Genomic DNA, 24,481 nt, shown 5'->3' on the forward strand with positions numbered 1-24,481 from the left:
TTCTTCTCATGTTTGGACAAACTGATGCAGGTACTTTTATTTGCTCATGGAAAGCCTAACTGGTTTTATTAACAGTGGGTATCTGAATCAAAGCAGTCAATTCTAAAGCATTAGTATTACTATATAAGCAGTGACTGAATTTCAGGTCCTGGCTGGTTCATGAGTATGCATGTTGGTTACAATAGATGTGTTCTTCGCCTCTCAGCCATGCACTGGGATTGAAAAGAATTGGTGAGATGACTGAGGAAATGGCAGTTATTTTAATGTGAGGGGAGGAAGGGTGAATACAGATGACACTTTTTTCACAATTGCACCTGATGTGTAGCAAGATCTTCCTTCTCATTTGGCAAGATTATACCAATAACCATTCTTCCATGGAGTGCAGCTTACTCTGTTGCAGTTTAAGCATTTGTAGAAGCTCAGCAACCCCTTGTGGAAGCAAGGAAATCAAACATCTTGGGCTTGGGCTTCAGTGTAGGAAAATGCAGGTGGCTAGCTATAGGAAGAAGCTGTGTGAGTGGGGAAAAGGGCTATAACAAATAGTGGTAACCGTGAGAAACAGGTTCTGTTGAGGGTGAGAGAGAAGGGGGAGGGGAACCTCTAATACTGACCTGGATAAAATGAGTGATATAATATTTTTTAGCCTAGAATATTCTCTTCTCCCTGCCATTTCCATAAGATGTCATTGCTAGGAAAATGCCAAGTTCTAGTCTGATGGTGAGAGCCAACATAGCATGAGCAGGCATGTAGCCATGCAACAGGGCTTCTTCCTCACCTCCCCCTACATCAAGTAGATATTTGTGGGAGGGGGGACGACACTGTGGAGCTTCAGGGATCTGCAGAAGTCCCATTGTATAAGTTGGCAGACAGCATTGCATGCCACCCTGAAATTGTAAAAATGTTAAGATCCATCATTCAACATCATCCAAAATGGTAGATGCTGATTCCATTGCCTTTTTTCCCTTTATCAGCACGACAGTGATGTCTACATTCTGACTAAAGTGTCAGATATTTTGCACTCAATATTCAGCAGCTACAAGTCAAAGGTGTTACCATGGTTTGAACAGCTACTGCCACAAATTGTCAACTTAATTGTAAGTATCCTGGAGCTCCTCAAGACTGATTTGGAATGGCACAGAGGACCCTCAAATTAATATTGTCAACTGTGGGAGGGTGGGTCAGGGAAGTCTCCTTGTACAATGATGCTTAGGTACAACATTTATAAGAAATTATTTCAATAGCTTATTGGCTATAATTCTGTGCAGCTTTTCCCTTGACACTAAATGTAATGCTGGTATATGCATTTGCACATAAACACTGCAACAAGAGGGTAGCAAAACATTAAGGGTAAAGAGTAACTTGGAGCAGTGAAGATAGGCTTTTGTTTTGTAAATAGTGTTGGCATATTTACAGTGAGTTTTTCTCAAGAAGCAAGCAATTGTTAAACTGCTGTGGGGTGATGGCCCCTGTAAGCCTTCAAAATGTATATGAAGCCTCTTCAGTGCTTTAGGGCTAGGCAAATACTAAATAATAATGGTAGATTAGGAATCTAGGGCAATCTGGGTTTCTAAAGGAGTGGTAATTTAGGCAACAAGCTACCTGCTCTAGATGTAATGAGATGGGAGGACAAGTGACAACCTTCAAATAGATGGAGGGAATGCTGATTATGTGGTTTTTTCCCTTTACAGTGCCCACATAGGCCTTGGCCAGACAGGCAGTGGGGTTTATGCATTTTTGATGATGTCATAGAGCACTGCAGCCCATCCTCATTCAAATATGCAGAATACTTCTTGAGACCAATGCTACAGTCAATATGTGACAATAGCCCAGAGGTTAGACAAGCAGCTGCATATGGTATTGGCGTCATGGCACAATTTGGCGGGGACAATTATCGGCCTTTCTGCACAGGTATCTTACATGCTATATATCTGGCACATATTTTATCTTTTGCATATGTAACCTGTTCAGACCTGTAGGCTGCCAATTTGACAGCTCTACTAGAAAGTGTAATTTTGCCAAAAACATTCAAGTATTATAATGCAGTGTGTTTCCTCCCCCCAAAAAAATATTGGCATTACCAGAGGCCCTTCCAATGCTGGTGAGAGTTATTCAATCAGCAGATGCCAAAACCAAAGAGAATATCAACGCGACAGAAAACTGCATTTCAGCAGTTGGGAAGATCATGAAGTTTAAGCCTGACTGTATGAATGTTGAAGAAGTCCTGCCTCATTGGTTATCATGGCTGCCACTGCATGAAGACAAAGAAGAAGCTGTTCATACTTTCAATTATTTGTGTGACCTAATAGAGAGGTAAGAAGCAAACACTGCTTGAGCCATAAAGGTTAAGACTGATTTCTGTGTGTGTGTGTGTGTGAAGTGTAACATTTGGCCACAATTTTTATTTCTAGGCATTACATGTTTAGATTTTATTTCAGTTTCCATATAAGCAGTACCTTGGTTCTCAAACTTACTCCGTTCCAGGAGTCCATTCAACTCCCAAAACGGTTTGAATACCAAGGCACAGCTTCCAATTGGCTGCAGGAGCTTCTTGCACTCAAGCGGAAGCTACGTCGGGTGTTCGGCTTCCGGAACACACACTTCCGGGTTTGTGGCATTCGGGAGCCGATTTGTTCGGCAACTAAGCCGTTTGAAAACCAAGGTACGACTGTACTCCTCAAATGTGAAAATGAAACAATCCTTGATAATGTGTCTGCAGTGAACACTTATACTTTTAATCAAACAAGTCAAGGCAATGGAGATTAATAATTATATTGTCCACCTCTGTTTCTATTTGGCAGATAGCTGTCATGGTGTACCCATAAGCCAAAGGATTAACTTCCTCAGTGCCACAGTTGGAAAATAAAGGGATGAGAGTTCCCCTCATGTCTTTCTTTGGCCCATGATAACACAATAATTGTATGATAACGTTGACACCTTTTTAAAGTTTAAAAATGTACAGCAGAAAAGAGTTTCCTAGAGGGGCTTCACATAAAGTTACTGTTAAAAAAATAAGCAACAAATAGCTGCCAATTAACATATTTGACCCTGTTACCCAGGTTAATAATTCCACACAAAACATATTACATATATCTGTTATCTTGAGTTTATGTTTTATGCGTGTGTAGTGTAATAAATATTAGTACAACATGGTAGATCTTTATGGAACATCTGTAGAGAGTGACAGTTTAACGTGTTGCTGGATATCAAAGGGAACAAACCTGCCTCACATGTTTATTGCCCATTTATTGTTTTGGTAGTCTTAATAAGGTAGATGAAATTTAGAGTAGTTAACCCAGTTTAGATTAATTTCCTTCATCCAGAGATCAGAATCCTGAATATGTTTAGAAAATAGCATCTACCTGCACTTACTGTGTAGCAGCATCTGTAGAAAATAACTCCTAGGGAGTACCTGACCTCAGATGAGCCCACCACAGAAAAGATGCTTTCTGGTTGCTAGGAAAAAAGGAAGGCCAAACTAGGGAGATTCCAGGGTGTGCTAGAAAATAAGACAGAAGCAGAAAAAAGAGGAGGGAAGAACAGAAAATATTTAGGACACCAATGATGACAACCTGGAATGTGAATATAATACTCTCCATTAAAGCTGTTGTGTTATGTACCTAGAAACCTTTATAGTGTTAATGCTAGCTAATTTAAATTCTCTTTTGCCTTTCCAACAGTAATCATCCCATTGTTTTGGGCCCCAACAATTCTAATCTGCCCAAAATATTCAGTATAATTGCGGATGGTGAAATGAACGAAGCTATGAAGCGTGGAGATCCATGCACCAAACGACTGGCTAACGTAGTTCGGCAAGTGCAGGTAAATGCAAATTAATATTTTCATGTCTGCATTTTCACATCTCACCAATCCAAACCCTGGCTTAGCACAAACAAATGTGTGTCAGGGTTTCTCCTGTGGTTATAGGTCATGGTTTAAGACAGGCATCCTCAAACTGCGGCCCTCCAGATGTTTTGGCCTACAACTCCCATGATCCCTAGCTAACAGGACCAGTGGTCAGGGATGATGGGAATTGTAGTCCAAAACATCTGGAGGGCCGAAGTTTGGGGATAACTGGTTTAAGAGGAGAGATCTTAACAAAGAGCTCTTATGTTTCTGAGCACAATTCAAAGTGTTGGTGCTGACCTTTAAAGCCCTAAACGGCTTTGGCCCGGTATACCCCCCATCGTTCAGCCTGGACACTGAGGTCCAGCTCTGAGGGCCTTCTGGTGGTTCCCTCCCTGTGAGAAGTGAGGTTACAGGGAACCAGGCAGAGGGCCTTCTTGGTAGTGGCGCCTTCCCTGTGGAATGCTCTCCCATCAGATGTCAAAGAAATAAACAACTATCTGACTTTTAGAAGACATCTGAAGGGAGCCCTATTTAGGGAAGTTTTTAATGTTCTATCATGTTTTAATATTCTGTTGGGAGCTGCCGAGAGTGGCTGGGGAAACCCAGTCACGTGGGCAAGGTATATTATTATTATTATTCATTCATTCATTTAGACATAATTCTTTACCTTGGCATTCGACATTTGAGGGGTAATTTTTAAAACCCACCTTATTTTTGTGACTTAAGTTGTTTTAAACTCTTTTGAATATTGTGTTCTAATGTTGTGGCCTTGCCCTGGGACCCTAAGAGTGAAGGAAGGATAATTAATTAATTAATTAATTAATTAATTAATAACCACAATTGTAAACTGGGATGGTATGCTAAGCCAAACCTTGACTTAGCTGCTGTTCTGCACTAACCTAAAAAGTTCAGAGAGAAGCAAAGCAGATGGCAAGCAGTCACGGTAAGCCATATGCCGGCTTACCATGACATGCAAACCAGGTTGATGTGTAACGTTATTTTGTCACTTGTCAGAATTGTAACATTTCCCTCAAAAGTGGCAGTATCTCGGACTGGAAGACATTTCATTTTGAATAATAGCCACCGTCCAGTGGCCCAGAGCTTGCTGTGATTTGTGTGGCATATAAACACAATTTACAGGCAGTAAATAGTAGAAGGAATGCACATGTCTTAGTAGGGTTGTAAAGCATAATCTACTCTGCTGGGAGAAGATAAACAAGGCGAATAAGATTGCAGATCTTGCGATTCAGCAAAAACCAAAAGAAAGGGGGATTCTGGAAAGTAGCTTGCCACGTTTTTGCTGTGGTTTTGTCCTTCTTACCCTGGTTAATTTATTCCTTGTCTTTCCAGTCTTGTGTCTAAGAATCACCATACACTTTCTCTAGAACAGAGATGGGGAATCTGTGGCCCTCCAGATGTTGTTGAATTCCAGCTCACATGCTCCTTGACTGGCATGCTGGCTGGGATTAATGGAAGCTGAAATCCAGTAACATCTAGAGAGCCTCTGATTCTTGTTCCTGCTCCAGAAGAAAGTGAATCTCTAAAAGAATGTTAGCAATGCTTATTATTTTAGCTGTATTTAGTACTTTTTAGCTGTTGTGTTCCAGTCCACTCATTTTAAACTTTTTAATGTTGTCTTACCTCCACACACCTGAGCACACTTAGCAAAATAAGTTGAAGGTTTTTAAGAGTGGGAAAGGTTTTGTATGGAAGGGTGTCTTCTAAAGTTCCTACTAGGTAGTTATTAATATGCATGTTTAACTTACCCACTATTTTTTCCTTCATTCTGTAGACTTCTGGAGGTTTGTGGACAGAATGCATATCTCAGCTCAATGCAGAACAGCAGGCAGCCATACAGGAGCTCCTGAACTCTGCGTAAAGGGCCTTAATTATCATCCACAAGAAAACTCCAAATAAACATTTACCCTTCGGTTTAGGTTTCTTTGTTTTGTTTTTAAGAGAGAAAACTGTAGTGCATGTAGGCCATTCTGCAACCTACAAGCAGTGGCAGCAGGAAGAAACGGTTTCAAATGGTGTTGCAATGAATTTCTACCCATCAGCACTGAAGGAGCTCCCTGTAAAACCTGCAGTAGCACTGAAGAGTATTTTTTTAATGGTATGAACCAACCACATGATGGTGAAAGGGAAACAAGATGAATTTCCATTAGGCATAAACTTAATTAAAACAGCTTTTAAGACCAGGTATTCAGTAGACACCCATTATAACAGATTACAGGCATTTTTACCCTCTAGTGTTAACATGTATTGGAGTGTGAGTATTTTTGTAGGGTAGAAAACACCCTTCTGCCCACCAAACCAAGTAGATTAAGAGACTATAAACTGACGGCAACATCGAGCATGAAGACTTCATCGATATCGCATTCAGTTCTCTGAAACAGGCTTGTGTAGCGACTCAATGAAGAAAGCCATTGAGCTCTCAGCCCTTGAATGTGAAGTGTCTTTGGCATGTCTGACAGTATCTCATCCACTCCTTCAATAAATGACATTGAAATACAATCAAAGCTTGTGTAAAAGTCCAGTGCTGTGTGGTCTCTTGTTTGCCTTCAGTGGAAATAATTGTTTACTTTTCTGAGTACAACATGTCGTGCTCAGAATGCTTGGTCTGTAATCATGTTTTTTCAGTCTTCGTATTTCAGTGTGTAGAGATTTAAGAATCCACTTCTTAGGGTACTTTCATGTTCTCCATATGTCTTTTTGTTTGCTTGTTTTGACCTGATTCCATATTTTCCGAGATGTGCATTTTAGCAACAGAATGATTGCTGAATAGAATTGCCCAGTCTTCGTAAATCGGCACACATACAAAGCTTCTTTTCAAAATGGAATTGGTAACATATTTTGATAGAGGGGATGTGACCTAAGCACTGTTCTGCGTAGTGCTTCATTATGGGCCTTTTTAATATGAGATCTTCAGTACTTTAAGTATTTGATTTTGTTCTATGGTGTCCCAAGGAACAGGAAAGGGCTATGCTTGACTCAAAACCACTAGGACTTACTTTTGAGTAAGCACACACATGATTGCACTGTAAACGAATTCAATCTGACTTTGACAACTGAAACAGAAAAGTTGAAACACTACATAAAGAGACCACAATAGCAGGTGTGTCTAGATCTTCTGTCTGACCTACAAAAACTCATGCCACAATATATTTTAAGTTAAAAAATTCACAGTACTTGTTTTTGTCAAGGCCTGAAGAATGGACTTTTCTAGTTCATGGTTAATCATCTGGTACCATGATGAAAGAGAAATGTTTCTATTTAATCCCAGTGCTTTTGAGGAAGGAAAAGGCTTATTTCTTACAAAAGAAACAGGTTCCACCTCTGTCTTCTGTTTTAGACAGTATTTTTAAATAATTGTTCATTTTGGGCATCTCTCCTGCATAGACACTTCAGGCTGCTGCCACTTGGTATATGCAATAGCTACTATTTGCCTTCATGCCAGCTCCTTCATAGAGACATGCATTGTAATGTCACTAAAACTTCCAGAATTGAGCTACTTCCTATCTGTGTAAACACATGAAATGCTGAGCTTTGGGACCACCTCTCATTCATTCCTCTCTAGAATAGACAGTGCTGCTAGGCTCTTCTAATAATGGCTACAACAGTGGATTTTTTGTTTTAACAGTCTGTATTTTACACCATACAGAAATCTTTATATCCATACTTCTGCTCAAATGCTCCCGCAGATTAAGATTAAGTTATGGAGAGGATAATGGATTGATTCTTTATGGCACAAAGTACCAACATGATCATCTTAAATGTTGAGACTACACAGGGAGCAAGAATATCATAGTTATGGCTTGCTTCAGCATTATGATTTTCTTTCACTAAAAATGAATACCCAAACTTACATGGGAAAAGGTTGCAGAAATTGCCATATTTTTGCCATATTGTATTTGACCCCTGTTCTTTAATATTGCACTTAAATCTCACTGCAAAAATATTGGTGCAGAACAAAGCATTTTAATATTCTATGCTGTCCACTTGGAGTAGAATCTGGCGTCTTGAAAATCTGTCTGCTATAGGTTCAGAAGGAAGCGTGGTAGTGCTGTCCTGCTTTTTGTGTGTTTTATAACATAGTTTCTTCAAGAATTCTCAAAATGGTCCTCAGGTTCCTGTACTCTCGTGCAACTCCCATGTTCTGGTACATGCATTCTCTCCCTGGCTCACAATACAAACTCACGGTGAAGCGCCCTTTCCCAATTTTGACTTGTATGGAACGCTCAGTTAAACACCTTGAATTGCTCAAAAAATGACACAAATAAGCCTGACCCAATATATACAAAGATTGAATAATGTGAGGAGACTATTTCAATGAAGCATGCTCTGATCCAAATATCCATGTTCATAATGCTGTATGTTCCATATAATGGTAATCATTGCTGATTTTTGAAGCTCTTTTTTTCTTCCAAAGGCTATTCTGATCAATAAAAATAGGCCATCCTAGCACATGTTTTCAAAACAGTCTGTGTGATAAATGGATGGTTAATGAGCAATACCTGAATAATATCCAGCTGTGAAATTCCTTGTGAAATTGTACTAGTCTTAAAAACTGTTGAAATTAAAGACGTTTCCGTTGTATCTTTTCTTGCCACTAGAGGGATGCCATTTTAGAGAGGTACACCTTAAATAGGAACATGCATATGCAATACTGTGATCAGATATGGAAAACAGGAATTTTGTAAAGGAATTTGAGAATATTTCTTCCACAGATGATTTCCACAAACATGTAGCATGAAAACGGGGCACGGCTTTGTATTTGAAGTCAGCAGGAATGGGAACTGGCCTAGTTCATTCCAGTTTTGTCAGCAAGTATACCTTATTTCTTTACCTTTGCCTATAAGCACAAATAACACACTGCATTTTGGGGGTAAAGTACAGCAGCTGGGCCCTGACTTGTGGGGAAAACACATGTCCATCATCCCTGAGAATAGAAAGCCCATTCGCTACACTCTGCTGGGAGGAGGAGGAGGAAGAAAGCAATATCACCTTGCCAGTGTTTTTTTTCTAGAAAAAAAAGGTGCCATAACTCTCCATGAACTCCTCCGTTCTCTTTAAATGGCAGTGGTGCCAACCTGAGAGGGGCCAGAACTGAGTTATCAGGAGTTCTGGCTGGGGAAAAAGTTCTGCACCAAGCATTTCGAAAGCATCTTTCTCTGGCTCTGAAAGGGGATGTGCTTCATGGGGCAAGAGGGAAGGCACTCTTCACTTTTTTCAGGAGGTGGAAGCTGAAGTTTATGTCACTTATTTGCTAGATTTATGTACCGCCATTCATCAGAAGATCTCGGGGTGGTTCACAGAATAAAATAGGGGATGAAAACATCCAAATAAGTAAAGCAAAACAGCAAACAACCCTAACTTCCCACAGACCCATATAAAGGGAAATAGGATATTAATCAGCCAAAGGCTTGAATTAGTGAAGTGCCTGGTGGGGTCTTGATAAGCTTCCCTCCCAATGTGAATTGCAGTCTGGAAATGCTCAGTTTTTTTTGTTTTTGAAAAACAGCTTCCTCTTATACTGTGAAGACATGAGGGGCATCCTGCCTCTGCTTTGGAGAAGTGAGGTTTGCTACTAACGAGGGAGAAAGCAGACGCTTTGGTCTTGAGTTCAGATCTTTTTTTTAAAAAAAAAAGTACTGGCTTGCACTGTGTGTGTCCTTCACGTAATAAAATAATTTCACAGGCATTTTAAGGTTGCAAAAATACAAGAAACTTTGAAAATGCGTGTTGCTGACATCAGTAGGCAATGGCTCTCCACAGCATGGTTCAGCCAGCGTTGCAGACTCCAGAATTCCAAAGCTCTACAAAACGCATTTCTGGACCTTACTTTGAGAGAGGCAGGATGTCTGTTTGGCTTCAGAGAAATGCTGCCTCTGTCATTCCTTAAGCATTACTGTAATATGTCCTCACCCTAATCCACCAATATATATACACACACACAAAATAAAACCCCAAACCTGAACCTAATTACCATTCTGAGCTCTTGTGTTGATTAATTCCATGTACTGTGTGGGATGCAATCCCGAAACACTATTATGAAGGAGTAAGCCCCATTGAAGGGGGACTTGCTCATGAGTAAACATGCTTATTCCATTCTTTTATGAGTGGGTGGGTTAACCCTCTGTCTCCATAAGCGGGAAAGTTATAAGTTTAATCTTTCTACAGTTATGTCATGTCTTTCTTTGGAGGAGCATACTGGGCTCTTTCCTCACAGGACACAAGCCCCAGTTGAAGGCTGGAGCTTTTAAAATTAGAGAGAAGGAAAACAGATTAAAATGATACGGGTTGGTCCATTTCTTCTCTTTCCTCTTAACTCTGCATCAGAGGGACACATACCATTCATTTGTTTCAATGAAGTTGAAGAAACAGCAAAGATTGCACACCTTATAACAATCTGATCCAACACAAAAATGTCATAATAAAAACAACTTTATAATAAGCAGCTTATCAAATAAATTAATATTCAATAATCCGTTTGAATATAATGGTTCATAATAAAATTTAATGTCAGCAAATAATAATTGCACATAAATTCACTCTTAACAATTACAATAAATGGTTTCTAAACTATTATCAACAAAAATAACAGCAAGTCAGTGCATAAAACAATGGGAACAGGAGACAGCATTCCAATGGCGTTTACCTAATTGGACTTCTACAGGCATACTATTCTCTCTGGTAGGGAAGCAACTGATCTCTGAGGCACAACTGCTCTTCCACAGCCACTTTTATGAAACTTGGGCCTCCTGAATTCCTTAAAGCAGGGGCAAAACTAGGCTTTATTTCACTTGGGTCAAAAACCCAGTTTGGCAACCCCCTCCAAATGCATTTGCATACACACACACAGGCTGGGAGTCTCAATGGGGCCCCTCTGGAAGTTTCACCCAGGGCCAAAAAAACCTGGTTAGTCCCACCATAGCTACGGGTCTGCCTAACAGCTACCCACTTTAAGGATTGCCTAGTACTTTTATTTTTTGCATCAGTCCTCATTGTTTACAGACTGAAATCCAATGCATTTTCTTCTAATAGCACTCACGACTATGGGCCATGGTTCCTTTCAATTACTTGGTGTGCATAACATGTGCATTTTAACTTGCAAGAGGTGCATTCTTTAAATCGTTGATGTCGTTGCAAGGATGCTCTGGCCATGCAGCATTTGGATTGCCTTCCTAACCATCCTTGCAATGTGCTATTTTGATACACTTCCCCACTCTGTGGGTTGTAGTAGGGAGAACATAATGAGGGGCAGAAATAGGTTACCAACCAACAGCAGAAATAATGAGACCATTAACCTCCCCATCCATCCTTTTCTGCTTCTTTGGAACCTCTGTAATTCAGACAGATGCTTAAGGGATGATTGAGTGGATGTACACACACCCCTGGCAAATCTAGTCTTTATCTGCTCATGCTCAAAGCAGTGCATGACCATGTCCTGCTGTTACAGCCGTCAAGCTTATGACAAAAAGCATAGATTACTAGAGGAGCAACATATATTGTGAGGAGAGGAAGGTGGTTGCAGCCCTGTTACCTACCTCTAGATACTGTGGTTTTGCTAAACTAAAGCATTTGGTGGTAGGGGTGGTGACACCCTAGCACTGATTGGATGAGCTGCTCTGATGTCACAGGAGAGCCTTTAGCTATCATACTCTGGACTGCGGTGGTATTAGAGCAGGCATTCCCAAAATTCGGCCCTCCAGATGTTTTGGACTTCCCCATCTTTCCCGACCACTGGTCTTGTTAGCTAGGGATCATGGGAGTTGTAGGACAAAACATCTGGAGGGCCGCAGTTTGGGGATGCCTGTATTAGAGGGACTGAGTAGAAAGATAGACAAATGCAGGAAACATAGAAGTTGAAAGAACTTAGGAAGAGGCATGTGTTTTAGAGGACCTCAGGGAAGAATGAGAAAACTCAAGAGCAGAACCAAAGAGAATGGGCAGAGGAGATGCTCACAATTTCTAACCATTTTTAATGTGATGCAATTTTTAATGTGATGCAGTTTTTAATGTGATGCAGTTTTTTTAAATGTGTCAACACAGAATGCAGATAATAAATTAATATCATAGTAGTCGGTATTATTTTATTCACATTTGTTCAGATTGTTCTCCTGTAACATCATCCATCTTTGCTGACATGCCACGGCAGTTTCTCTATCTGCATATACAGGTCTGGATTGAGTTGAACTCATTCCCCATTTAAGTCAATGGGACTAGTAAATGATGACTTAAAATGTATTTCAGTTCAGATTAAGTTCGACTAACAGGCTGAGCAGTCCTGTGCTTATATACCAGGTCTGGATATTTGCTGATGAATCCGATACATGCTTAACAAAGAGGGGAGAAGAATGCAAAGAAAAAAAAATACAAAAATAAGGTGGGTTTGGGAAGAGGCACACAACCACAGTGAACACTGCCACAGCCCACCAGCTAGGATTACATAGCAAAGGTTAATTTATTGCAGCTGGGTGTCAGACTCCAGAAAACAAATTTGTTGGCAGTTTTCTACTAAATGACAGACTTACATGGAGGCATAGTTCGTTTTCTGGATTTTGTACAGGGAAAATCCATATTTTAGTCAGTAGACATCCATGAATTTGCAGAAACTACTCAGCAATGATGGCAACACAAAAGTCTGGAGGGTATGAGACAAAACCTGCAGAGAAATTTGGTGGTAGCATCATAGTTGTACAAATATCATAACAACAACCACCATCATCAGGTTAATCACTTACTGTCTACAGCAGGCATCCCCAAACTGCGGCCCTCCAGATGTTTTGGCCTACAACCCCCATGATCCCTAGCTAACAGGACCAGTGGTCAGGGATGATGGGAATTGTAGTCCAAAACATCTGGAGGGCCGAAGTTTGGGGGTGCCTGGTCTACAGTATATTTTGTAATACATATTTCCACTGAAAATTTGCTAGTCTCTACATCTAAATATTATTATAGGTTCTGAACTTCAAGGTGAAACAGACTAGACATCAAAACACCTTTATTTAATTTTTAAAGCATCCCACTTGTCTCCTGATTAGAAATGGAGTCAGGAGCACCAGCCTCTAGCTTAGAAGTAGAATGGTGTGATGGCTAATTAACTAACTACAGTACCTCTATTCAGCAGTTTTGAAGCTTTTAATTAAAATAGAAAAAGGTGTGGGGATAGTAGCAAAAACAAAACAAAAACCACCATGAAGCATTTTTCTCTTTCTACTTACAGTGTAATTCAGATTTTTTCTTTTCCTTTTATTGTCTTTGTTTCATGCAAGCTTCTGATTCATTTGTTTCCCCTTGGATAACAGCAGCCACTGGTTGCTGTTTTTTTGTTTGGCTTTTGTAACCGGGGGGGGGGGCTATCTTATGCTCCCTGGAAGGGTACCTCAGGGGTACCTGATCTTCCTCTCTGAGGCATTCCTGCAGCCACAGAAATGCCCACAACTCTCTCTCCTTCCCATCTGGGCAAATTAAGATGGCAGGTGACCTTGGTCTCCTTGGTACAGTGCTCTGGGAGGAGGTTTGTGATTCCTCAACTGGAGTAGGCTTGAACAGGTGAGGATCACCTGCTGCATCAAGCCCAGATGCTGCAATCAGCAGGCAAAGTACAAGGGGGAAGAGAGCTGAGGTCCTGTTTTTGCTCACCTGCCCATGTTGATGGACCTTGGCTTGGCTAGGTAGGTCTGGGGTTCAGGACACTGTGTAAGCAAAGTGGAGGGGAGGGTAAAAGGAAAATGGGGAGGTGATTGAAGTTTCCAGACCTCCTGGGACCACACCCTGCCTGTTCTTAACTTACCAATAATATTATTTGTCCTTGGCTCTTGAGGCACACATTTGACCATAGAGGAAAAAATAAATCAAAAGTGAAAGAAACAGGCCCAGCTTCCTTCCATCCAACAGGAAGAAAAACATGGGTACAAAATTTTACATCCAGTTTCAGAAAATATGAATGCTCCCATGAAGCTGGCCGTTCACTTCAACCATATAAAGACTGCAACCCTGTGCACACTTACCTGGGAGTGAGCCCCATCAAACACAGTGGGACATATATACGGGGAGGGGGGATATGTCTAGGATTGCCCCACACATAAAGTATAAGGACAGGCTTGCAATCTTACATGGTCCCATTGTGTAAATTCAATAACCAGCCTATGCAGGCATAATGTAAAACTTTAAGAAAAAAATGCTTCTGCACCAGGTCAAAAAGTTGGTTCCCAACAGTGGCTGGCGAGATGACTTCAGGAAGACCACAAGCAAGGCAAGGAGGCAATAGACCTGCTGTTGGTTGCCGTATCTAGATATGGAGATTCTATTTAGTTCGCATGGGTCTTAGCTACTAACTGATAAAAAACACCAGATAGTATAGTTCTTTGCTTTTTTGGCTTTTTTTGTCTGTCCTCTCTTAAAGCTATCTATGCTAGTGGCCTTTCCATTTACCTTTCTAGGGTTGTGGCTTGCACATCTCTTTGCTGATTTCTCTACAAAGGAGGAGTAAGTTGTTATAGGTTTCTTATCAGATTCCTGTTAATGGGGCTGCCTACCAGTATGGGACTGACCCAGTCAACATCTCAGACAACAGAATGTTGATAACTGGTGATATTCAAGTAGCATTCCTCCTGGGAGCTAAGTTGGCTCAAGGAAACATGGGGTTGTAGCCAACAAAGTGGACCATTGAAATTAAAGACCATATTTGTATTAGTTCAATGGGTCTAATCTGAGTAAAGCTTAGTTGATTACCATCCTAGATGATGGCAGAGTAGTTTCCTCTGGATCCGCCCCCCCCCATAATAATCATGTGAAGTTTGCTGGTGCCTCCACCTGTGCTCAACCTGCATATTTGTAAATAAATTACAAAATCCATCAGCCTTCTTCCCATAGATACTGGCCTCAAGTACCACTATCATCAGCAGTAGTACATATTGAATATGTATTAAGTAGTACATACGGTAGTGAAGAAAAAGACAAAAGCCGTAGGTGACATGCAGGCTGTTGCAAGTACTGTAGCATCATTTTTGTGAGTCATTAGAGCTGGGGAAATGGCAAACACAACGACCATGTGCAAAGTACAAATCCGGGTCCACCAGGAATTTTTTATGACACTAAAAGGTGTTTGACGGTGGAATGGTCTCCCTCAGGAGGTTGTGGGCTCTCCTCCTTTGGAGGTTTTTAAGCAGAGATTGGATGGTCATCTGTCATGGATGCTCTAACTGAGATTAATGCATTACAGGGGGTTGGACTAGATGACCATGGTAAAGGTAAAGGTAAAGGGACCCCTGACCATTAGGTCCAGTCGTGACCGACTCTGGGGTTGCACGCTCATCTCGCATTATTGGCCGAGGGAGCCGGTGTATAGCTTCCAGGTCATGTGGCCAGCATGACAAAGCCGCTTCTGGCAAACCAGAGCAGCACATGGAAACACCGTTTACCTTCCCGCTGTAGCGGTTCCTATTTATCTACTTGCATTTTGACGTGCTTTCGAACTGCTAGGTTGGCAGGAGCTGGGACCAAGCAACGGGAGCTCACCCCGTCACAGGGATTCAAACCGCCGACCTTCTGATCAGCAAGCCCTAGGCTCAGTGGTTTAACCACAGCGCCACCTGGGTCCCATGACCATGGAGTCCCTTCCAATTCTGTGATTGTGTGTGTTGCCATTATAAGATGTAAGTAACCCAGAACTGTGGGAAAGGGAAGAGAAACTGTGGTTCAGGTCTCCGGATAGTGGTGGGTCTGATTTTCCTGGAGGAGTACAAACTTGGCCCCATGACTGTGGGTGCCATACAGTGTGCATGCCCCTGGCACAAAATTTTCTGGGAACCTCGCCCCTTCATAGGGAATTTTTGTGGGTTCTTGGGACCCCAGGGAGTTGGCACCTATGCCCTGGAGACAATAATGGTTTGAAAGGAACCTGGAATTTTAATTTTTGCAATGCAGGTACTATAGGATCCAACTCTTAGGGGCTGGCGTCCCTTCGGGCTCCCCCCCAATAAAATATTTATTATAGGACCCGGGTCCGCCCCCCCCCCCAAAAAAAGTTGACGGGCGTTTCCATTCGAATAGCGTATTTGTGTGCCATGTCATGTGATCGATTGTGTGGGGCGGGGCTTACCTGGCCACCCCCCACCCAATATTTTATTCCAGTTGGCGGTACCCCTCACAGGTACTGAGCCTGAACTGAGCTTCCCGTTGACCTCGTGGCTCGGCTTGAACCCGCGACGGCGGCGCCGCCTCGAGACCTTCTGACGCTTGTGTGGCCTCCGCCACGCCGCGCCTCTTCGGGCAGCGAGGAGGGGAAGCGTCCGAAACTAGAGACTTGCATGAGTTGACCCTTGGCGAGAAGGCGGGAAAAAGGCTCCTCCCGCCCCGCATTCTGTGCGGAGGGTGAGTATTGGAGGGGGGGGGCGACTTTGCGCGCGCGCTGCGCTTATTCCGCGTGAGTAGAAGAAGAAAGGCGGCCGGGGGCGGGGGCCGCCTGTGCAGCAGCAACAGCAATAGCAGGGGCAGGACTGGCGCGCGGACGCTGGAGGGGGCTCTTCGCCGCCGCGCCTTTCCTCGAGGCGGGGGCCGGAGTGGGAGTGGGAGGGGAAACAGAAGGCAGCGGCGGCGGTGGTAGCAGCAGAAGCAGCGCTCGGTTCCCGCTCCTGGGTCGGTGGGGCTCCGGTCCCCTGACCCTTTGGCTTCTCTTTCCCCGCGCGCAAAGGCGAGCGAAGCTGGAGAGCCATGGCGCCCTCGTTCCCGTCGCCCGCTCGCCGCCGCTGCTGCTGCTCCCCTTGCCTTCCTCCTCCTCCTCCCCGCCACCACACCGCCTCCCGGATCCTTTAATGGCTCGGACCCTTCGGCGGCCGCAAGCAGACTCGTCCTGCGCCACCACAGCGAGCGAGGGAGCCCCGGGAGGAGCGCCGCGCACGGTGAGGGGCGCACTGGGGAGGGAGGGCGGGCAGGGGCGGCGCGCGGACCTCGGAGGAGCAAACAATGGGGGAAAGAGGTTGGAGGGGGCGGGTGCGTGGGCGCTTGCGGGGCTGAGGGGGCGGCGGCTCCCGAGTCCGGGCGCAGCGCGCGCGGGGGGCCGCTCCGGCGAGGCAGCGAGGAGGAGAAGCAGCCCTTTTTATGTTCGTCCGCCGCCGGAGACGCTTCTGCGGGGGGTGAGGCGCCAGCCCTGGAAATCCGCTTGGACCAGGCTGAGAGGTGTGTGTATGTTTGTGTGCTGTGCTGTGCGGTCTCCCCACCCCCGCCTCCACGGCACACGCCCCCGCTCCGATTTTGCACGCCGCTACTTCCAGAAGTTGCCTTTTGTCTCCTCGATCCGATTTGGAAGTTGCTGGGGCGAAGGGCTCTTCTTCTGACTTCTCTCTCTCCCCGCCCCCTTCTCGCTTTGCAGTATTTCTCGTGGGAGGCGCGGTGGGGCAGGCCCGCGCCCCCCAACTCCAGTCCCTCCCCAGGCTTCAAATGTGATCTTTCGTCTCGGGGGCCTTTGAAATGTGTGTGTGTATGTGTGTGTTTTAAATCGCCTCACCCACCCTCTTTTATATAAGAAGAAGAATCATCCGGCTCGCCTTTCTCTGTTGAATGCCTTGACGGCCGGGCGGTGAATCTAGGCAGAGCTGGCTGCGCACAAAGGAAGCCGAGGGAGCGCCTGGGATGGAGGGACGGGACGGACAGACGTGGGGAGGAGCAGCCAGCCTTGCTTCTCATCTGGAACCGTTTAACTCCGCGAAAGGTCGGGTCTCGACCCAGCGGGTGGGATAGGGGATCGCGGAGCATTTATTAGGGTTCCTCAATATGGTGCGCAGCTAAGGTAGGGGGTGCCATTCAAAGGAGGCCTTGGTGACCAAGGTGTGGTATTAGTCTCCGTTGGAAGATACCTAGTGTTTTTAAGCAGGGTGGGGAATCAAATCTGAGCTATTGTGTCCCGTTGAAGTGAGAGGATGGGTTCACAAGAGCCTGGGGATTCATTTCGAAGGAGGGGTTGTTGTTTCCCCCTCTGGTGGAATGTGCCTCATGTTAATTAGTTGGAAGGGGTGCCATTTGGCTTTCCATCCTCTTGACAGGTACCCAGGTGTTTTAGGTTTTGAATTGACTGAAACACACCCTTTTCTGGCTCCCATGATCAGACCTCGCAGCTGAACAATGCATGGTATCTTTACAGATCCAGAGTGTAACTGCTGCCTTCCTACCATGGAAGCTCATAAAGGTATGCTTGTTATCTACCGTATTTGCTCAAATGCAGTGCACACTTTTTTTGGCCAAATTAATGTAGTCAAAATCAGGGAACGCATTATTCGATTTGATGGCGCCACCAAACCCTTTTGGTTTCAAGGTTTGAGGTGTGTGTTAGATTTCTGTAAATATGGTAGTACAAGCTAAGTGAATTGTTTTTGAAAACGGAGGAAAAGAGGGGACAGTTATGGATGGGAACTAAATAATCTAGCTACCAAGAAGGCCCTCTGGACTTAAGCTCACTGTTTGCGTATATACATACACACACAAAACAAGCTGTGTATGTATATACACAAACAAACAAACAAACAAAACAGGCTGAAAACATGGATCTAAGTTGCAGCTGATACCCCAGATCTCAACTGAGTCAACAAAGGAGAAAATGCTAAAGAATATGTGACATGCCACCCCACTCTCCATGACCCAACCATTCTAAATTAATAAGAAGTGAAGTCCCAAGAACAGGAGTTACATGACCTATTTGGTCCCATGGAAGTGGCCCTCTTTTTTCTTTTGCCTTGATCACATAGCTTCAGGTGCAACCAAAATAAGACATGGTATGGTCTATTTGGGCTGCTTCACAGATATGTTTACATCAGCTGCTGTTTCTTATCACTTGATTGCTCAACACCTGACGACTCACAGCTGAGTGTGCGAATTGACTCAGCATTGAAAAGAACTGTGCTTGAGGTGATGGGAGGCAGTACAAAATTTGTTATGATCTTTGGGGACTTTTTCACACTGTTGGCCAAAGGTTGAGATGCTGGTCGTTGGTCAAATATTCCATGAAGTCAAGAAAGCCCTTGTGGTCTCCTAAATCATGATGTGTTCTGGCAGCGGTGGCAAGGAATAAAAAGCTCTTGCTTCCCATGCCTGAAGGTCAGGAGACACCCTGCTTCACCTCATCTTGGAGCAGGCAACCCCTGCCCTATAGATCATTTGGAAGAGTTTTCCCCTCCTAGCTAAAACTACATAGTCTTAACCAGGGGTCAGCAACTTTTTTCAGCCGTGGGCTGGTCCACTGTCCTTCAGACCATGTGGTGGGCTGGACCATATTTTTTTTGGGGGGGGGGGAGATGAACGAATTCCTATACCCCACAAATAACCCAGAGATGGATTTTAAATAAAAGCACACATTCTACTCATGTAAAAACACGCTGATTCCCGGACCGTCCATGGGCCGGATTGAGAAGGCGATTGGGCCGCATCTGGTTACCTACCCCTGGTCTTAACTCTACTGGGTTTTTTGAAAAACTACATGCATCTCACTGCAGAGGAATTTGAAGTACTGTATAGGAAAGAGAATGAAACAGGCACAGAATTTTGGAAGGTATTGGCTGCATTTTTGCATGCATGAATGGTGAATGCAAATACATGTGCAGCCTGCTGCTTAGTAAACGGAGCATGCAATGGCTGGTAGTAATTTGCAGCTACATTCCATAAGGCTCCATGGCATGTGGGAGACCATGCATATCGATAGCCAGCACAGAGCAGAGCTGCAGGTTTTCTCTTCCTTCAGTTGAATGGGCCACCTGCCACGTCTAGAACACTTCTAATGCAATGAGCCCTCTGTTGGGCCACAACCAGCCTGAGGGTGAGATGCAGGATCAATATTAGATAGGCGCAGAAGTAATCTCTTCCCAAATGAAACATGCCCAGGAGCACTGTGCCGTCAGCCTTTGGGGGGGGGCAGTATTCTCCATTGCAAAGGAACTGTGCACATGCTGAGAGGCACCCTACACAAGCCACAGGTGCATATTGAGTCTACTGCATTTGTTGGGGGGTGGGGTGGAGGACCTCTGTGCCATTTGGAATAGTACTGTATAAAGCTCTTGGGAGCTTTTAGTTGTGAACCTTCTAGAGAAGTGGTAGAAGCAGCGCTATCATTTAAATGAGCTGATCAGTGCATTTCTATCCCATCTTACTTCCAGAGCCCTGGGCTCTAGCCCAGATCCCTATAGTTTGCCTTCCGGCAAATGTGCATTATGCAGTTCCGGAAATCTGATAGTCCTCAACCCACTTGCTTGCTTCCAGATGACCCAGTGGCCAAGGAATGCCCTTCTTTTCAATCTTCCCACTCCTGTTTGCACACGGGCTGACTGGGTTCTGCTTTTACAGCCTCATAGCTGACTTCATGCCAGCATGTGAACTACTTTAGAAGGAACCACATGGGAGGTGCTAAGGAACATCACTGCCCTTGGGTACTCTGGGTACTTTCTCCCTGTGTACCTTTCTGTAAATTAAGATCTTCATTGTGAAATGACTCCTGCAGGTGTCTCTGCCACCTAAGCTGAGTGAAGGGCTGATGAGAGAAAGGGCCTTCTTTGTGTTGGCATCCTAATTGTGGAACACTTCCCAGAGAGGCCCACCTGGTGCCTAATTGCACTTTCAGCACCAGGCAGAGACCTTTAAAAAAAAAAATCTTCCATGCTTGTAAGACAATTTCAATCCCACTATCTTTAACACTGCTTTTACCATTTGTGGCTTACAGTTTAATTCTTTTCTTCTTTTTGTAAACTGCCCTGGGAAATTAATTGAATAGTATAAAAATACTTGTAATATATTATTTCTGTATGAGACTGGAAGAGGGAATGTGTGCTTTGTTACTAAGCAACCACATTTGTGGTTCCTTCAGTCAGTCTTCCCCTTTCCAGATAATCTTATTGCTGTTATAAAGGAATTATATACAGATACACAATTTAATTTATTTCCATCTGAACTGGCCTCTGCTTGTTTTGGTTCTTGTTGACTGTCCACATAGGGGACAGGGAGAAGACTTGAGATAATGATGGTTGACAAGACCTGCATCTCTGGGATGCTAAGGATTCACAGCATTGACAAGGGTTTTGCCTTTGTGGTTTTGATGGGGTTTAGCAGTAGTATCCGAGGAGCACTTTGTGCAGTTGCCTTGCTTATACCTCATGTGTTGTCAGAGTGGCATCATCTCTCGTTCTTGCCTTTGCAACCATAATGCTATTCCAGAGTGATGCATTCTCGTAATGCTTAAACTGAGCTTCCCTTATGCCTTGACAGTTACCCTGGGCACAGTGAAATTTCACAGCACTGAAGTCCAAAAGGGTTGTGAAGGACCATTTCACACATTGCATATTTTGATGTATACCTAAAAATAGAAGGCATTTAATGACATAGATAGGTCCTCAGAAATGGATGTGCACCAACATGTATGTCATACAGGTACATGTCTCAAGGTGGACTGCAACTGCTGGTATATTCAGTGGGAGATGCGGATTTGCCCCTGAATCTTGTGTGACATGATCTTTGCATAACCTTGGAGGCTAGCTCTTCCCTTATGTCTTATTATCTTCCCTTGTATCAGCTGTGAACAAGGAGATGCAAGAACAATGGCTTCCCCATGTTTATGCCCTTCTGTTTTTTCTGGAATCCTGATGACATGCAGAATCTCTTTTGAAATCACTTTAGGTTCTTTTAATTTGGGATTGCATTTTATGGTCACAGAGAAACTTAATCATAGAAAGAGCTTTTGGCATATGTTTTGTGTGGAGTCTGTTCTAGTTTGTTTTTTTTTTAATAATTCCTTTTTAAAATTGGAAAGCTGTACTGTAAAATATTTACAACAAAACTAAACGAACACAAAATACTTTGCATGAAGTTTGGTTCATTCTGGAATGTTAAAAAGTTTTAAATTCCTCTCCGCACCCATCATCAGTCCAATCCACAGTAAGAAAGATTGATATAAAAATAGAGTGATTCTTGGCTAACCCAAAAATGAGGTGAGGATCTGCAGGCACCTGAAAAAGGTTTTTATGGAGATTGGAAGCAAACCAATAGTGTCGTACCTTGGTTTTCGAACGGCTTAGTTCTCGGAATGTTTTGGCTCCCGAACGCTGCAAACCTGGAAGTGACTGTTCCAGTTTGCGAACTATTTTTGAAAGCCGAACGTCAGACAGGGCTTCCACAGCTTCTGGTTGGCTGCAGGAGCTTCCTGCAGCCAATCAGAAGCAGTGCTTTGGTTTCTGAACATTTTGGACGTCGAACGGACTTCTTGAACGGATTCCGTTCAACTTCCAAGGTACAACTGTATTGTCCACATTGATTGCTAGTGACTCTTTGGCCTATCAGTCAAAGGTCTTTTACAGACCTACTAGGTACCTGAGTTATTTGAAACTGAAGATGCTGAGGATTGAACCTGTACTTTCTGTATGCAAAACAGGCGTTCTACAACTGAACTACAGCTTAAAGCAGAGGGATCTGTGGCAGAGGACAGTGTGTACATGGGGATTTTTTTCCTGACCTATTTCTTTCCCTTGTCGTCTGCCCTAGTTTGCACTGCCAGCCAGTGTACTTGACCATTTGTATACAGTTGTCCATGTCCCTTACCAGGAAGAAACATGAATCTGATGTTCTTCTTGTTCTTCTTCTTTTTAAGGGTGCACATTCTCTCCAAGGTTATTTCACATCGGGATTGGAAGTACCCATAGTGGGTTATGTGTAATTAGGACTGCAAGCTTTAATCGATTTTAATCAGTGTGATTAATCAATTTGAGTTTCAGTGGCTGTTTATAATTTGCCCCTCAACTAACCTGTGATTTGGACAACAAAAGTCAGATGGGGCACTTGAAGGGCATGTCAATGGCTGGGCTATATAGATGTGCCATTTTCCTTTTCATTGAGCCAAAACTGATAGAACTCCTTGAAGGATAACTTTTCCCATAAGATTTATCGATAGCTAGCAAAGTTTTCATGGAACACTCTCTCTCCTTCTAAAAATAAGAACCAAAAGCAGTTGATAGGCATGTGGGTGAACTCTGTGCCGATATAGCTTGATTTTTGATTGGTATAGATGAATCTTGAAGATGTTCATTTCAGAAGCTGTTTGGGTCTAGGCATGCTACTACATCTGGGGAATATTATGGATGCTGTCATTTTAACGTGGAATAGTATCTTTTATTTATTACATTTTATGCTGCCTTGTCCTTAAGGAAAATGTACTCTTTCAGGAACTTCAAAGTCCTTTCTGTACATTACAAAATGTCACTGATTGACTTAGATTTAATTGCCTGAAAAGCTTGACAGCAAATCAATTTTAGAGTCTTTAATCAGTTGGCATTCCTTGCTAGTAATAAATAGAAGTTTTAAAAATCTGGAGTTCCCCAGTCTATAAATTGAAAGCAAGACAGAGCTAGTTTTCAGTTTTTCTTTCCTTTTGTTAAGAAATGTTGTTGTTGTTGTTCACTGCAAATTGTATAAGTGTAGCATGATATAGTATGTTGAAAGTAAGGTAAAGGTAAAGGGACCCCTGACCATTAGGTCCAGTCGTGACCGACTCTGGGGTTGCGCGCTCATCTCGCATTATTGGCCGAGGGAGCCGGCGTACAGCTTCCAGGTCATGTGGCCAGCATGACAAAGCCGCTTCTGGCAAACCAGAGCAGCACATGGAAACGGCGTTTACCTTCCCGCTGTAGCGGTACCTATTTATCTACTTGCATTTTGACGTGCTTTCGAACTGCTAGGTTGGCAGGAGCTGGGACCGAGCAACGGGAGCTCACCCCGTCACAGGGATTCGAACCGCCGACCTTCTGATCAGCAAGCCCTAGGCTCAGTGGTTTAACCACAGCGCCACCTGGGTCGTAACATGCTATTAACAAGTAACATGCTATTAAACCATGGTATCTTCTTAGGCCTTCTTTTAAGTAGATGGCTCTCCTGAGGATGAGGAAATAGCTGTTTAAACACAGGGGCTAGTTGGTTGTTTTAGTGTGTGTGTGTTTTTTCTTCTTCTAGGTGCATAGACGTTTTCGCCTTGTAACATATCCAAAATAAATCTTTGGATAACCTGTTGATATTGGAGTGAATCCATTTTAAGTAATGTTATGCTGTGTTTTAACTCTTCCGCCAACAAATACGTGGCCAGTCGTAGTGTGTTTGTATCCAAAATACAAGTTTGCCACCAGCCACAACAGAGAACATATTTGGTTTACAGATAGTCAGATGAACTCCATTCAGATGTCATGGCCAATGATGGATATCAAGGAATTTTATCTGTAGTGTTGGATGCAAAGCTTTCTTGGAGCTATGTCTGTATAGAAAAAATAGAATTGGAAACCATGTTTTGAAATGGATTTTCAAACTATGTTTTGTAATATCTGTGCTTTGCAGTAATTTATTAAATTTGTACGCCATAGTTTCACCTCAGGAGGTTGCTGCATCAGAGAAATGGGAGTGCCAAGTAAATGTAAACAAACACTAAACAATAGTTTGCCTGATTTTTAAAACTGAAACTGTGGTTTGAACTTCCTAACTATTTTAGCACAAACCATAGTGTAATGTTATGTCTTGAGTTGTGAGACCACTGAAATGGCCAAGAACAGCTTGGCACTAGGAGACTGCTGTTGGCAATCTACCAGCATATGGAGCTGTACTTTATTGCAGTTGCTGT

General features: G+C 43.3%; 2 protein-coding genes across 9 annotated transcripts in view; both read left to right on the forward strand.

The window, feature by feature from the left end:
- The window catches only part of IPO5 (importin 5), a 37,006-nt gene extending 28,729 nt beyond the window's left edge, over nucleotides 1–8,277 (forward strand). The window contains exons 22-26 of the mRNA XM_035115138.2: nucleotides 972–1,094; nucleotides 1,689–1,908; nucleotides 2,082–2,310; nucleotides 3,678–3,819; nucleotides 5,639–8,277. Coding sequence (XP_034971029.1) covers nucleotides 972–1,094; nucleotides 1,689–1,908; nucleotides 2,082–2,310; nucleotides 3,678–3,819; nucleotides 5,639–5,725 — 801 coding nt within the window. The 3' untranslated portion in view covers nucleotides 5,726–8,277. The remainder of the gene's footprint in view (nucleotides 1–971; nucleotides 1,095–1,688; nucleotides 1,909–2,081; nucleotides 2,311–3,677; nucleotides 3,820–5,638) is intronic.
- A 7,729-nt stretch (nucleotides 8,278–16,006) lies between these two features.
- The window catches only part of FARP1 (FERM, ARH/RhoGEF and pleckstrin domain protein 1), a 180,226-nt gene continuing 171,751 nt past the window's right edge, over nucleotides 16,007–24,481 (forward strand). For 2 of the 8 annotated variants that reach the window (XM_035114373.2, XM_060273361.1), the window contains exon 1: nucleotides 16,402–16,754. The gene's annotated coding sequence lies outside the window, so the exon portion shown is untranslated. Of the gene's footprint in view, nucleotides 16,228–16,400; nucleotides 16,755–16,848; nucleotides 17,032–17,068; nucleotides 17,564–24,481 lie in introns of those variants that run through there. The other 6 variants (XM_060273358.1, XM_060273360.1, XM_060273362.1 and 3 more) reach the window with 6 other exon arrangements.

This window comes from Zootoca vivipara, chromosome 4 (assembly GCF_963506605.1).
Source record: "Zootoca vivipara chromosome 4, rZooViv1.1, whole genome shotgun sequence".
NCBI lineage: Eukaryota > Metazoa > Chordata > Lepidosauria > Squamata > Lacertidae > Zootoca > Zootoca vivipara.